The sequence below is a fragment of the Ylistrum balloti genome, unplaced genomic scaffold (genome assembly GCF_031769215.1).
Source record: "Ylistrum balloti isolate Yb309-2 unplaced genomic scaffold, AGI_CSIRO_Ybal_v1 Utg371406, whole genome shotgun sequence".
NCBI lineage: Eukaryota > Metazoa > Mollusca > Bivalvia > Pectinida > Pectinidae > Ylistrum > Ylistrum balloti.
Genome location: NW_026782739.1, coordinates 203,963 through 219,229, shown reverse-complemented (window position 1 = coordinate 219,229; position 15,267 = coordinate 203,963). Strand labels below are relative to the sequence as shown.

Sequence of the window (15,267 nt, the reverse complement as noted above, 5' to 3'; positions counted from 1 at the left end):
TGTGATATTTTGGTGCCAGTTGTTTTAAAGTGGAAGAATAAGAAGCATCCTGGTTATAAACTGTCAGTTCTACTTAAGGTATACCTATAGTGAATGGACACTAATGTTAGATATGAGAGCAGCCATATTGGATTTTAGTCAGTCTGGTACCAGTACAACAGATTCAACTTCACGATATTACCATGTAGATGGTATTATAATCAAATAGCTTCAGTCAATAAATAAAATTAAACCGTTGCAGATTTACGATTTTCCAGAGCCTGAATTCAGATGTGATGTGTTTTGGAAAGTTGTTAAATGTTTGTTATAGAAGTTCTTGGCTGCCTGAATTAATTAAGTGCAAAAATTGTGTCTGATGTGTTGCACTGGCCTGAGGCTCAGACTGGTTAACCTTATTGTCAGCAGAGCAGAACAGTCAGCTGCTAAATTCATCCTATTCCAAGCTCATCCTCAACTAGTAGTCCTTTGATAGTAATGAAATTATTAGATGATAAAATGTTACTTGGTTTCGGCCTAGGAATGCACTTACTTTCTAATATGAAATTGCATGTAGATTTATTTTTAGCAAAAAGAATTTGAAAATACATGTTATTTGATTTAATTTAGTTAACAAGATTGTCGTTTAAATAAAAACTCAGCAGAACAGTATCTTTCATATGTAGAGCACAGCTTACTTGAGTATCAGAGAAGTTATTTCATTCTTGTGATATAGCACAATAATTTAAGTAGACAGATATAAAGAAATAATGAACTTATACTTGACATTTTTTATTTCAGTATATGATTGAGATAATTGACAGCTTTGATAAGTCTCTATATATTGTCTTATACATGTATCCTGGGAAAAAGTTGATTGACTCTGAAGTGACTTTTGCTGTAGACTGTTGAGTGAAATCTTATTGGAGAGAGATACAAGACTTAATGTAATTGGCCATTTATCTGTTTGCCAAGTTTATTTGGCCAAGAAATGGTTTAACAGCCTTGGAATGTATACGTAGTTACTTTGTAAAGTTATCTCCCATTTCTCAGACTGGATTCTCTATACTATAACCCTCTGAAGGCTGTAGATGCCAGCTCTAACCCCATCAATTGGCCAACATGGCCATCTTGACCTCTATCTTGCATGTGCTATATTGTATATCTCTTCTGGCGTGATTCCCTGTGTAGATACTGTATATGTCCCATGTAGTAGTTCTAACATGTACTTTTATATGTACATCATGAGAACTCCAATAAGTTTGTCTGTGTTGGACCAATATATATATATATACACAAGTTCAACAGCTGTCTATAGCTACATAACAACTTTTAAATACATTCAATATTCATTCTTCCAAAGAAGTGCACTACATTTTTTTTTGTAGCCCACAAAGTCACCCCTATTTCCGAATGTGAATTCTAGGCTTTCCATACTATTGTAACATATCTGAATGGCAACACTTAAAATTGTTTTTCTAGTTGCATTTAGTGGCCCCATGACCAACTGTGAGATTTTATACATAGCTGTTGATCAGACAACTATGCATGTATCTATATCTGTTCTGTCAGTGTAGATCAATAAAGCCAATGTAACCGGTCGGAAGCTTCCTTCCCTGTATCAACAGTCAGACATTGAATTTGACTTGAAATCTTCTTTTCTCTCACGGTTCTTATAAACATGTTGCATGTGTACATGCTATTTATTCCTAAACACTAATTTTTTAGCCTTTATAACTCGGTCTTTCATTTTTTACAGTATTTTAACGACTATCTGTTGAAAATTGTGATCTCGGATCAATGTATATGTACTCTCTACGGGGATGGAATGCTGAGCTTAATTTACTACCTCATTATGATAAGTCAGGGGAATTTTACATTTCCAATTCAGATTGAATTAGTTTCTTCCCTATGTATTGTTCATGATTGAAAGCTGTTTGGACTGTAAGGAAGATAAGGTTATGTGAAGCCTATAAAACAAGGCTAAGCATGATGTCCATCAGAATGTGTCCACCCTACTACCCTGTGTCAAACATACCACTTGGATGTATCTTGTTTGGAATCTAGACCAGGTTACAACACCAGAGGATTGGTGACAGACGTCTACATCCAGTAGCTGGGTTTTACCCTTGCCACATTCTGGTATATCACTCTGGCTGTTAATTCTAAAGTTTGATAAATGTTTGTTAAAAATTGTATAATTTGTCTAAACTTTACATGCTTAATATAGATATTATTTATGTAGACTACTGTACAAGATATTTTGATTTTATGGATTATATTGTACAACTTTAAATGACGCGGGGGATGTATTGTTGTCAGTTAAATACAAATAAGTTCATTATATGGTCACATCTGTAAGAAATGTCAGTTCACACACTCTTACATACGGTCAACTATACCCTCTATGCTGTGGCACTTGACACAGGAAACTGAGGGCATGTTTTCACAGTTGTGTATGGGATTCAGTGTTACATTATTTATGTGGGTAAGATACATGTAAAGTTTCTACAGCAGTATCTAGGTAGGAAATGAGTAAATCACTTCAATATATACACAAATATCACTCATCAATGTTTTTCATGATTACAGTTATAATTCACTAGTGTTCAATATTTATTTTACATGATATATAGTGTCCTTCAGTGTGAATGAACATGGTACAATGACAGTATAGTGAAAACAAGAAACATAGTTGGGGATAACAAAATTTGTGACAACAAATATAATTTTTGTAAACTAAGATATTACATATATAAATGTTCACTACATGCATGTAGTGCTGTATTCTTTAAATGCAGTGTTTGGTAACTGTTCTTCAAGAGCTGATTTATTTTGTTTTAAGAGGCCTTTCAGACTAGCAGGTTTCCTCCTGAAACTTAGCAGATGAACTACAACATCCACACTTCATAGGACAACAGTTCTAGGAGGATCTCTCCTTTTGGAGATTTTCCTGGATCTAAATATAGTCTTTGTATACATGTAGATATATTTCAGCACCACTACATCTCAACAAATATAATATTATATTGTTATTAAGAACATTAAATTTAAGCCAAAAAGACATGTACAGGTAATGCTATTCTGCTTCAGTGATAGAGGTTGCTTTAAATAGCTGTTGTTCTATTGATTTTATTTCGTGTAGATAAAGTCATTACAAGGTCACATATATGCCTAGATACAATAACCTGGAATCTTCACGTTAAATTTACTTCCTGTTTGATGTCATGTGTTAGGAATTTTATCTCCTTATGCCTGATCATATACATGTATGTACCTTCCTGTAATACGAGTACAAAATGGGTAGATTTTGGAACATCCGGGTGTCTACAGTTACATATGTAACTGATTGTAATGGCTGTGAAATGGTAGTTTTCTGCTCTATTCTGATGTAACTGTTAAAAAGAAAACTGATTCAAAAATATGCACACAACTTGTTTCTGGTTCAGTGGTTTGTAATATATGTGTATTGTTAAACTAGGAATATTTTAATTTTTATTATCAACTAGTTTTGAATAAACATGTTCTTTTGACTCCATGTACACGAAGAAGAAAATTATTCGAGATCCAGCCACAACTGAGAAAAGATACCAGTAGCATATAGTATAACTATTTGTCTGGTGTATGCATCCTGTTAAATTTTAATACTTTGAAAAGTTAAGGCTGTGGTATATGTATGTGGGATGGGGCACTAGTTCATATCCCGGTATTATGGCAGATTTGAAACGGATCCTGTCAAAAACTGTGTTTAGCAGGAAGTTGATTTAATGTTAAAAGAAAGAACCATTGATCCATTGCAGGATATTCATTGAATAGTCTCGAGTCTTTACACTTAATGTTTGGAATAAGCACCATAAGCAAATATGTAGCGGCTTGTAAATAAGCTATGTTAAAGAATAGTCTCTGATAAATAAGCCTCTCAGCCCGCCGTCATTTTACTCGTCTGTTTCCAGACTGTCTGGCAGAGTGAATATGTTACCAGTTTCTTGTTTATCAAGTTTCTAGTTTAAAACTAAAATGGCTTCACAATAAGTTTCATAACACATATTATCTTATATATATACACATGCAACAACTCCACATTCTGATATGCATGTACTGATAAACCACTTTAACTTTACTCCTTTTACACATGATTGCTTCTGTTTACAAACACCATATTACAATGATTAGCCTTTTATAGATAAATGTGGCTACACAGAGTTTGGTGGTGCTGATGTCCGCAGTTTTTTGTTTACAATAACATGGGCACCACATCTGTGACACATCTTTAAGTTATCTAGAGTTCAATCAATGCACTGGCTGTAGCTACTCTTAGATATTGCAGTGAAGCTGGGGACATAAGAGACATACCAAGAGGTACATAGGGGTTTGTAACTGAACTGGGATGTGACTGCATTGACACATCATCATGGCATGATAATTCATTATCGGAGGTGGTTAAGACAGGTGACGTGGTGATTGGTGTCTGTGTAATACAAATTACTATCAGTCATTCGTTAGCTCATCTTTCCTGCATCAACTTTAACCACAGACACAACACAAGGTGAATTTGTTAGCATCAGCTTTTACCACAACATGCCATGGAGATAATTCATTAGCTTATCTCTGCCACATCAACTTTTACCTCAATAAACCACTGAATGAATTAATTAGCTTATCTGTTCCACATCAACTTTTTACCACAATATTCCACCGACATAATTCATTATCTCATCTGTCCCACATCAACTTTTACCACAAATGCCACCAAATATATTCATTAGCTCATCTTTCCCACATCAACTTTTACCACAAATGCCACCAAATGTATTCATTAGCTCATCTGTCCCACATCAACTTTTACCACAAATGCCACCAAATGTATTCATTAGCTCATCTGTCCCACATCAACTTTTACCATAATACACCAACAAAATAATGAATTCATTGAGCTCATCTGTCTGACATCAAATTTTACCTCCAGGTGGTTGTGTATTTGCAGCTAGCATGCTGGGATATGAATAACCTTGACCAAATTTGACTAACATGGGATCTCAATTATGATAAGACTATTAACCTTTTACTACCGATGAAGGGAAGGTGTGAACGTTTCAAGTACTGTAGTACTGAACAAAGTATTGATAGTATTGTATTGAAGTACTTCACCAATCGAATTCCTTAAATTTATGCAACAAGCTCTCTGATTGGCAGAGCCAAGTCTAGATCGATTGTGGGTGGAGCCAGGTGAAAAAATACTGTGCAGACATCGGCATTTTACAAACACTCGACTGTCGCGAGAGGTTAATTGGAAGAGTCCAAGTCACAGGTGGCTTCAGATCAGACCTAATTGGGTTGTCCCATTTGTTTCGTTCTACACCCAATGTACTTTGCTTTTCCATCGATGGTACAACGAGAAAACGAAAGTTACTCAGTACTAAACTAATTTATGTACAAAATATATATCAACAGGTTAGATCACTGGGACCGGAGAATTCATAACATCTTAACAGTGAATGTAGTCACATAGTCATTCTGTACTAGTTTTATTTATTTATTTATTTTTTTGAAAGGGGGGGGGGGGAGGGTTGGCTCAAAATATTTCGGTTTAAGCCCAAGCTCTATTATATGTAACAAAGAATTACGAATTACCTGGGACCTCCTGATATATGCCGATAATTCATACTGCATTAAAAAATAAAGGAATTCTGTGGTCCCATATATTTTTTATTTTATTTTTTATCTTTCCATCGAAAATTATACATATCCGCAACATGTGAAAAAACTTTGAAGTTGGTTGGGCGGAATATCTAGAGCATTTACTACTGCAAGTTCCAGAAATTCTGACACAAGTCGGGTATATTTGCCCGAAGCCTCTGTCTCATGACATTGAATACATATTCAGTTACGTTGTATTCCGGGGAATAAGACGGCTGAAAAACCAGGGACACGCCATATTCTTTCAGCATATTTCTTAAAATGCGCTCTCCCTGTCTATGGTGATGGAATCCACAATTATCCATCACAACCACATCGCCTTGTACAAAAACAGGATTCCCCATATCGTTCGTATCGGATATAATTTCGTCGAAGAAAATTTTGCGTACTGTTGCCGTCGTCGGACATTTTTCCAGCGATTACTTAGTACTTGTTATGTAACTGATAGTGTACATTAACTCCACCTACCGGAACAAATTGGGTGTCAGATCAACTATTCAGGTTGTCTAAACTCCGCCCCCGACCAATCACAGAGGTCGTTGTATACTTGACTCGATTATTTGAATACTTCAATACAATAGTATCAATACTTTGTTCAATACTATAGTAAGTGTGTCGTTCACACCTTCCCTTCATCGGTAGTAATTATTGATTTTGACAGATTTCTTTTGAATGATAAGTCATATATAGACCGGGTGTTACTTAATAATGGATTGTTGGTATGCATGCCGGAATGTAGAGACCAATGAAAGATCTAGAGTCATACATTTTGAAAGTCACTGATCCTGACAATGAAATGTGTTTAAAAAATCTTCTGAATGAAAAAATAGATGCCATCCAGTCTGTTAAGTGATTAAATATATACCAGGTATTGGTATTTTGGCCAATAGCACCATCAGATTTAATACATTGTATATACTTATACGCTGTGAATGTTAGCTAATTATCACCAGTTTAAATAACAAAAAAGTGGTCACCTGTGAACACTACAAAAACAGACCATTAATAATTACACCTGGCGATTAAATGTACTGCTTTGTCGTCGCACCTGTTTTGTTTTTTTTTCGGAAAAGGTGGGGGGGGGGCTTAATTGCGAATACCCCCCTATTCCTGGCAAATTTTAAAAAGTGGTGGGGGGCTTTTTTGCGGGAGGGGGCTTATTTGCGGTGAAATATGGTAGTATAATGAGGATGGGAGCCGAGGCAGTGCTAATTTAACAAGTTCTACATGTTCATTCACATCAACATGGGTATTAAATTCTAACTGCAATATACAACACTTGATAGCTTGATTGGTTGATCATCAGACTAGTTATTAAGATAAAGCAGAAGTGACAGGTTTAAATAATGACCTTATTTACAGAGACAGATTTTTAAGTTCTACTATTGTCAATTATGTGATTCACATTTCTTATTTACTCAATCTTTGCCAAATCTATTCAGAATTTATGAAGACATGAATTACATAACACAGATTACATCACACACACAAGGCATAAAACAAAGACAAAATTACAATTATATAAATAATAACTCAAACAGATCAAATTTACATCATTTTATTTTGTTTGTTAACAGTGAAATAATGAAATTGACCCTAGACTTTATCACGGAAGCATAATAAAACCTTCTATTATGTGTTCCTGTTGTAATTTCCTAAAAAAGGATAATGCTAAGGAAGTGACTACATACACAAGCTGCTTAAACTGGATGGGGGAGAAAAGAGGAAAAATAATTGCCATGTCAGAGTGGTTGTTTTTAAGTCCTACTTGAGAGCTTTCTGAATCGTGTTTAAATTTGTTCCTCCCGGAAACGAGACATCACGAACTCGCTGTAAGTACTTGTATGAGTAACCAACACTGTTAACTACATTATAATTAATGGGGAAATATATAAGCAGTACTGAACAGCAACTTAGTCTTTAAAACTAAATAATCAATTTGATATGATAAAAGTGTAAAAGATATTGTTTTATAACAAATTTGGAAGCTCTTTTACAACCAAATTTATCTGTATAACTGATGATGTGTAGCAAAAAACGTGCGGGGGGGGCATATATGATAAGATTTTTTGTCCAAAAAATGCTGGTTGTTGAATTTTATCTTGATAGTGGTAAGTATATCGGCAATTGAAAGCAGTAAATAAATTTCTATTGCAACCTTTATCATTTTATTTCACTTTCTGATGCCAATGCTAATGCTCAGAGCCATTAGTAAAATGCTGAGTGTAAATGGATCTTCCTACCTTATTTGATAATACAATATGTATTTATAAATTGCTTACTATATAACTTTCACTTCTCAGTAGGTAATCTCTTTTACACATCAACAGTAACCCCTGTGTTATTAGCCTGCAATCATCAGAGATGGTGGGCTGTTCGAATTGCCCTATGATCTGTGGTATCTCTATTTCTTGGGAATTGCAGGATGAATCTGTCTCATATTGTATCTAAAGGTTACACTAGGTCCCTAGTTGTGCTCTTTTAATTTTGGGACTGATCCGAAAAACTAACTTGCTGACAGGTGGCAATCTTGGGTTTGGACAATGAAAGGTTGTTATCTCTATTTTATTAGGAACACTGGATGGATTTTCCCCAAATTTTAATGTAGGTTCCCCAAGTCCATAAATGTATCCTTTTGATTTTGAGATGCATATTGACCGTAACCATTACAGAATGATAAATCAAACAAACAAACTCTTTATTTGATAATCTATAACAAGCTACTGTTTTCTGATCTGTTGTACATATAGCATGTCAATATGTCCTATATGACCATTTGATATTTAGAAATCATTACCTATTCATTGAACTGATTATTAGAAGTAACTTATGAAAAGGTCATACTGTTGTAGTATGTACCATAATTTGCTATATGTAAGATAAATGTGAAAATGTGGTTGTGTTGCTACATGTGCATACATAGGCCTGGGTTAGATCAGTCAAACTCTGTATATAGACTGTCCAATGGCTCAGGTTATAGATATAAGAAAGTTTGGTTTCATATCAAAAGAAACAATGGACATTGGAAGGTTTGGGTTCATAACTTTGGTTGCTATGAATATTGAAAGGTTTGGGTTCATAACTTTGGTTGCTATGAATATTGGAAGGTTTGGGTTCATAAGTTAGGTTGCTATGAATATTGGAAGGTTTGGGTTCATAACTTTGGTTGCTATGAATATTGGAAGGTTTGGGTTCATAACTTTGGTTGCTATGAATATTGGAAGGTTTGGTTACATAACTTTGGTTGTGATAGATATTGAAAGGTTTGGGTTCATAACTTTGGTTGCTATGAATATTGAAAGGTTTGCGTTTATAACTTTGGTTGCTATGAATATTGGAAGGTTTGAGTTCATAACTTTGGTTGCTATGAATATTGGAAGGTTTGAGTTCATAAGTTAGGTTGCTATGGATATTGGAAGGTTTGGGTTTTATATCTTTGGCAGGTATAGATATTTAAAGGTTTGGTTTCATAACTTTAGGTGTGCATGCATGGCAACTGATATGGGGCAGATTGAGTTCATATCTTGGGTTCATAATTTATTTTAGCCATGGTTATTTATAATTTGTGTTCATATTTTAACTAGGAGATGTTGGAAGGTATGGGGTCATGTTTAGTCAGGGATATTGGAAGTATGTGTTTGTTTTTAGCCAGGGGTATCGCAAGGTTTGGGTTCATGTTTTAGTCTGTAATGTCAGAGTATCCTTAACAGAGTTGATGAATTGGTCTGGGTTTTTAAACCTTAACTAGCTGCCATGTTCTTCTCCAGGTCTTCTTTCACATAGACATATTCTATGTATTAACGGACTGTTTGTGCCTGGAGTGACAAGATACAGATGTTCAAATGTGGCCTTGAAGCTCCTGTAAATTGTTCAGCTGGATAAATTTGAAAACTTCAACAAGGAATTTCAGCTTATTTCTATCATTGAAAAAAATTGGAAAAAAGCTCTGGAACATTTTAATTTTAATTCTTGATAAGTCATCATATAATTTCCACGATTATACCTAACCCGGGTAATTGGTGTATGATGAGTTGAATACATTGTGTTTACTCGAGTGGTTCCCCTGAATTGTAGATAAACACTAAATTGCTGTCTAGCCTTCTTATCTCCCAGATAGGGATGTTGACCAGCTGAATGATAATTGTAATTATTTGTTGTCAGGTTCCGCCCTGCCTGTGATACGGCCCAAAGAACAGATATGAAAATGGATCCTAGGTTGATAAATAAGCAGGTAAGAACACAGCACATGAATCTTGTGTATTATATTCTACAGGCTACAAGCATCCATATACTGTAAAAAAAACATCCATTTTTGTGGGAATTTTCTTTACCCACAAATTCTTGTAGCCATGAAATGATAAACAGTTGAAAATTAACATGAACTACTACTTATGTATTTCCTACATACTATATTTATTCACAAAATTAAGTGCCACCAAAAAAGTAATGGTCAGAAAAAAAAACCCACCCATGATATTTCAGTAATGGAGAATATGAGAATTCTGCAGGCTGATATTGAAAATCAGTGATTTAATCAATCACATGATATGATGGAAAGTGGCTTTATATCATTTAGTGGAACTAATAAATACATAATTTTGAAAACTTAAAAATATATACTTAATATACATATATGGAAATCCATCTACAGTATTTGAAGTCTTTACCACTTTCCTTTGCCCACATTGTTTTTTAAAGATTAAACACATGAAAAACCAATCTAATGCAAGTGGACCAGGTCCAGGACCTATTAGTAAGACTTCTTTAAGTGTTGGCAAAGTTTCTTGTTCTGTGGAAGAGCTTAACTACTTGATATCATTAGAAATTTCCTGACCAGTTCAAGTACATGTTACTGATTATCAAAGCTTTGCAATAAGGACGGAAAACTCTCACATCCTGTACTGATAATCTGTACATTGCCACATGGCAAATAATACATTGATTAGTTGTCTGTGATACTGGTTGTTTTTACAGATATGATTCTATAAGATCGTCGTGGTAACACATTCTGTATTGTATTGTCACTTAGCTAGTAAATAAATATAAATTTTAACGGTGCACAGCTAAGCTCTGAACCAGTTAATATATTTGCTCATCAAATGCAAGATACGTGTATATCAGTCAGGATTAAAAAGTATAGTAATCCAATTGCATTCATAACCTTATAAATGCAATTTGTTATGATTATTTTCATGCACACATAGTGACTCTTAGTGGAAATATACACATATTTATATGTCGATTATTTTCAGAAGAAAGATCAGTATAGTGAAAACTCGCTATTAAGACCACTTTGGGGACTGGACAAAAGTGGTCTTAATAGCGAGGTGGTCTTAATAATGAGGTGGATCAGATTGACCACAAAGAACCGTAACTCTGTTTAAAATAAAGAGTATATATATCATTAAGTAATGTACATGTATATTATTCAACAATAATAACTAATAATAATAAACTAAAATGTTGAATTTTATGAAATGCATGTAAAAAAAAAACAAAATTGCTGAATTGACAGAAGAATAATTATGTATATATTCCTTAGTTTATATCATAATATACATGTATATTTACTACTGTAAACATTGAATAAAAGGAAACAAACAATCCATTTTAAGTTCAATTGGAATTTAACGTTAATTTTGCAACTATTTCACCTAAATTTATGAACACATTTACTCAGTATTTGTAACAACTTTAATGAAGTCACTTTAAAGTCTTTCAACGCTTCATTTTTCAATTAAATTCACAAACACGTTATCTTTATCAGTGTATCACTCAGCACAACACTTAAAAAAAAAAGAGTCCAGTGCACAATATTGCGAAGAGCTACGGATCTGGACAGCCTCCTCTTTTATACATCCTTTTTAACGATCGCGATAGCTCGTTTTGTTTCTGTGGTTTCGTCATTGCTTGATTAAGTTCATCGGAGATTTGTGACAGAGAAAATGTGTCGTAAAAAAATGGAACACATACACGTTTTTTATTGTTCAAACGATATTGAGAGTATAACATTGCTACAAAAAAAGTTAAAAACCCTCAACAAAGTGTGGGCGTGGAAGCCAAGGAATATCGGCCGAAACGACTACATAATTCACTTTTGGGTATGCAGGGCTTCTAAGGTGTTTAACAGCATACCTACCGATCTATCAATATATAATTAACAAACAACAGATCACTATTAAAACGTGTCTAGCACGCGGTTTCGGATGGGTAGGCCAAGTTAATCCAATAATGATGTTTACTTCGTTTAACGCCACCTGGTGACAGGGTCGGTAACCCATGACGAAAACAATGGTCGTGAACGACACCCATGTTCGCGGTTCACTGCCCACCAGGTAAACTTTAATCACTGGTCAGACCATGGTCGTAATTGTGAGGTCAATTATCCTTAATAAGTGGTCGTTGGGACTGTAAGAAGTGGTCGTGAAACGGAATAGCAGGGTGGTCGTAATACTGAAGCAACCAATACAAAGATTTATAGTGGAAAAGAAACGAGACTGAAAAAAAGTGCCCGTAATAGCGGGGTGGTCGTAATTTTGAGGTGGTCGTTAGGTGAGGTTTCACTGTATATCCTAAATCATGTTAAGGGTATTTCATAAATGTGGTCCTTTTTCATATCAAATAGGGTTCTTCTGTATATTTTGAATGACGTTCATAAAAATAATTTGGGTCTTGTAATTTCCATATTTCAACAGGCTATGGGGAGGGCTTTGAAGCAAACTATGATATTGTCCAGTAGTAAGCTCACCCCCTTACTCAGCGGTGGTGGTTTAGTTCACTACACTTTGTGTGGGCTAATTGTGGTATTATTAAAGAGGGATTGTGTTGGTACATAAGGCTTGAATTTAACTTGTATGTATTACAGCACTGCATTCCCACAGAAGCATGGAGACCAGGACAAGAAGTAGTGGCTTCATACAACTTTCAGGGATCATCAGCCGAGGATTTGCCATTTAACAAAGGCGATGTACTTACAATAGTCCAAACAACTAGGGTAATTTGCACGAAAGTCGTAGAAACCATATATCCTGGACTGTTATATTGGAGTTTTATTATATGATGGCAGAATAATATACACACAGCTGATACAGATCAGAAGAGTCATCAGTCTAATTGTGTCGAGTCATATTCACTTTTGTCGTTTTTTAGTTCTATTCTTGTTGCTAATTTCCAGAATGGCTTTGGATTTTGTCTGGTGATAACTTTCATAGATCCCCCAATTAAATGTATCAAAAATGAATATTAATCTTAATCATAAACAAAGTCATGTAGATATTCTATCACAAATCTGCCCCTATAATATAGAGTTTTATTCTTACACATGTGAAATATGACTTAGCAGACCTGTGATTGGCTGGACGTTTTCATTGTTTCCATTGTAACGAGATAACTTTCATCATGCATTGTAGCTTGATCAAAGAAAAAGACATTTTGTGAGAACATCACCAATTTAGATTTTTAGGTCGCCTGAGCCGAAGGGGTGTAAAAGGGGCCATATGTAAAAACCTTCTTTAAATGACTTCTTCTCAAGAACCATTGGATGGATTTTGACCAAACTTGGCACAAAGCATCCCCATGGGAAGCTGCTTCAAGTTTGAAAAGAAAAAGGGTGTGGCCCTCATAGGGGCTGCAGGAGGGGGTAAAATTAGGTAAATCTTTAAAAATCTTCTTCTCATGAACCAGCTGTCAGATTAAAATCATATTTAATATTTAGGGTCCTTATGGCATGATCTACAAAATTTGCGAATAAAAAAAAAATTGGGTCAAAAACAGCCCCACTAGGGGGCACTAAAAAGGGTCAAAAATTCAACTTTGACCAATTTCAATCAAATTTGGTAGAAAGCATCCCGAAGTGAAGAACATATGAAATCATGTTGAAAAAAGTGATTATGTCCTCTTTGGGGCCCATAAGGGGTGTAAAAGGGGCCATATGTTAAAACCTTCTTTAAATGACTTCTTTTCAAGAACCATAGGATGGATTTTGACCAAACTTGGCACAAAGCATCCCCATGGGAAGCCACTTCAAGTTTACAAAGAAAAAGGGCGTGCCCCAATAGGGGCCCCAGGAGGGGGAAAAAGGGAAACTTGATACGAATGTTCTACACAAGGTCCTGGCAAGTGTTTTAACTTTTTGGGGCAATTCAAAATCCAAGATGGCCACCCTGGCCTCTGTTTGGCTAAGACATTATGGACTTCCTCTCAAGAACCATTGGGTGGGTCATGTTCAAACTTGGTAAAGATGTTTTACACATAGTCCTGCACAAGTGTTGTTACATTTTTGCAACATTTTAAAATCCCCAGATTATTGACATATATTCCTCAGGTGACTGTTAAGGCCCCTTGGGCCTTTTGTTATCTGTCTTGTAAATGCTGTTTTCATAAATGCTTGCCAAAAGGATCTAAATTATATGAAAAACAGAATCTTACATTTGTTTCCATTTCTATGAGTTTTATCAATCTTCATTTCATTTTCCTGGGCCTCAAACTTGTTTCATGAATTTCATATTAACAGATTTTCATCTGAGATCCTTTATATTATGTGTGGTATAATGTTAATGATGTGTCTCTGTTGTCTCCCCTACAGGATGCTAATTGGTATAAGGGACGTAATGGTGCTGGTCGTGAGGGGATGGTCCCTGCTACCTATGTCCAGAGACGTAGAGAGGTGCCCCTGCATGCAATGCCGTGAGTAATCAGTATCATAAACATATAGATCTATTAAACAAAACACGTCAAATATTTTTTTATAATTTTTCTTCTACGAGCTAATTGATAACTTTGTTGTATTAAAAACTCTCTGACAAATCTACATTTTAAGCACTGTATAAAGGTTATCTTTGCAGGTGTTTTGTTTTGCTGATTCCTTTCTAAATCAGGAATTTCTTTTTTAATAAATTTTTAGTTCAATTTCAATGATTCAAACTTATGAATGCCTAGATTATTGGTCGTGATGACAAGCTTCTGTAAGTAATCTTCATTTGAAAAGATAACAAACAACTAACTGTAATTACTTATCAAACAAACAACTTATGGGGCATGCATCACCAGTCATACTAGTTGTCAGACATAAAAAAATTGTTACTGGAATTAATCAGTAATTTACATAGCATTAAAGTGTGATCGCATACACAGAAGTTATAATTAAAAGTTTATATCATCAATAATAGTAACTCATGCCACATTATCATTTTTTAGCAATCATCTATTATCTTCCTGCAAAAATAACCAGCTTTACAATTGTCATCAATACAATTCAGAAAAAATATCACTCTTTGTAGATTATTGGTAGTAACACAAACAGGTGCTTTGCCTACTTTTGCTTCCTTTGCTTTAGCCTCCAACAAATGATGTGATTATCCTATTTTGATGCATGCAGGAATTCAGCTGACAGATTATCTGTCTGGGTATACCTGAATTTTGACATAGTAACTATTTGTCTTACAGATTATTCCGACTTTGTATACCAGGGTTTTAACAGGGACTAATTTTGTCTTACAGATTATCTGACTTTGTATACCAGGGTTTTAACAGGGACTAATTTTGTCTTACAAATTATCTGACTTTGTATACCAGGGTTTTAACAGGGACTAATTT

The 15,267-nt window shown here is 34.8% G+C and overlaps 1 protein-coding gene across 2 annotated transcripts in view; it reads left to right on the top strand.

Moving 5' to 3' along the window:
* LOC132562377 (tyrosine-protein kinase CSK-like) overlaps nt 1-15,267 on the top strand; it is a 44,153-nt gene that overhangs the window by 7,793 nt on the left and 21,093 nt on the right. For both annotated transcript variants that reach the window (XM_060227117.1, XM_060227116.1), the window contains exons 2-4: nt 9,835-9,904; nt 12,539-12,667; nt 14,258-14,358. In XM_060227117.1, coding sequence (XP_060083100.1) covers nt 9,872-9,904; nt 12,539-12,667; nt 14,258-14,358 — 263 coding nt within the window. In that variant the 5' untranslated portion in view covers nt 9,835-9,871. The remainder of the gene's footprint in view (nt 1-9,834; nt 9,905-12,538; nt 12,668-14,257; nt 14,359-15,267) is intronic.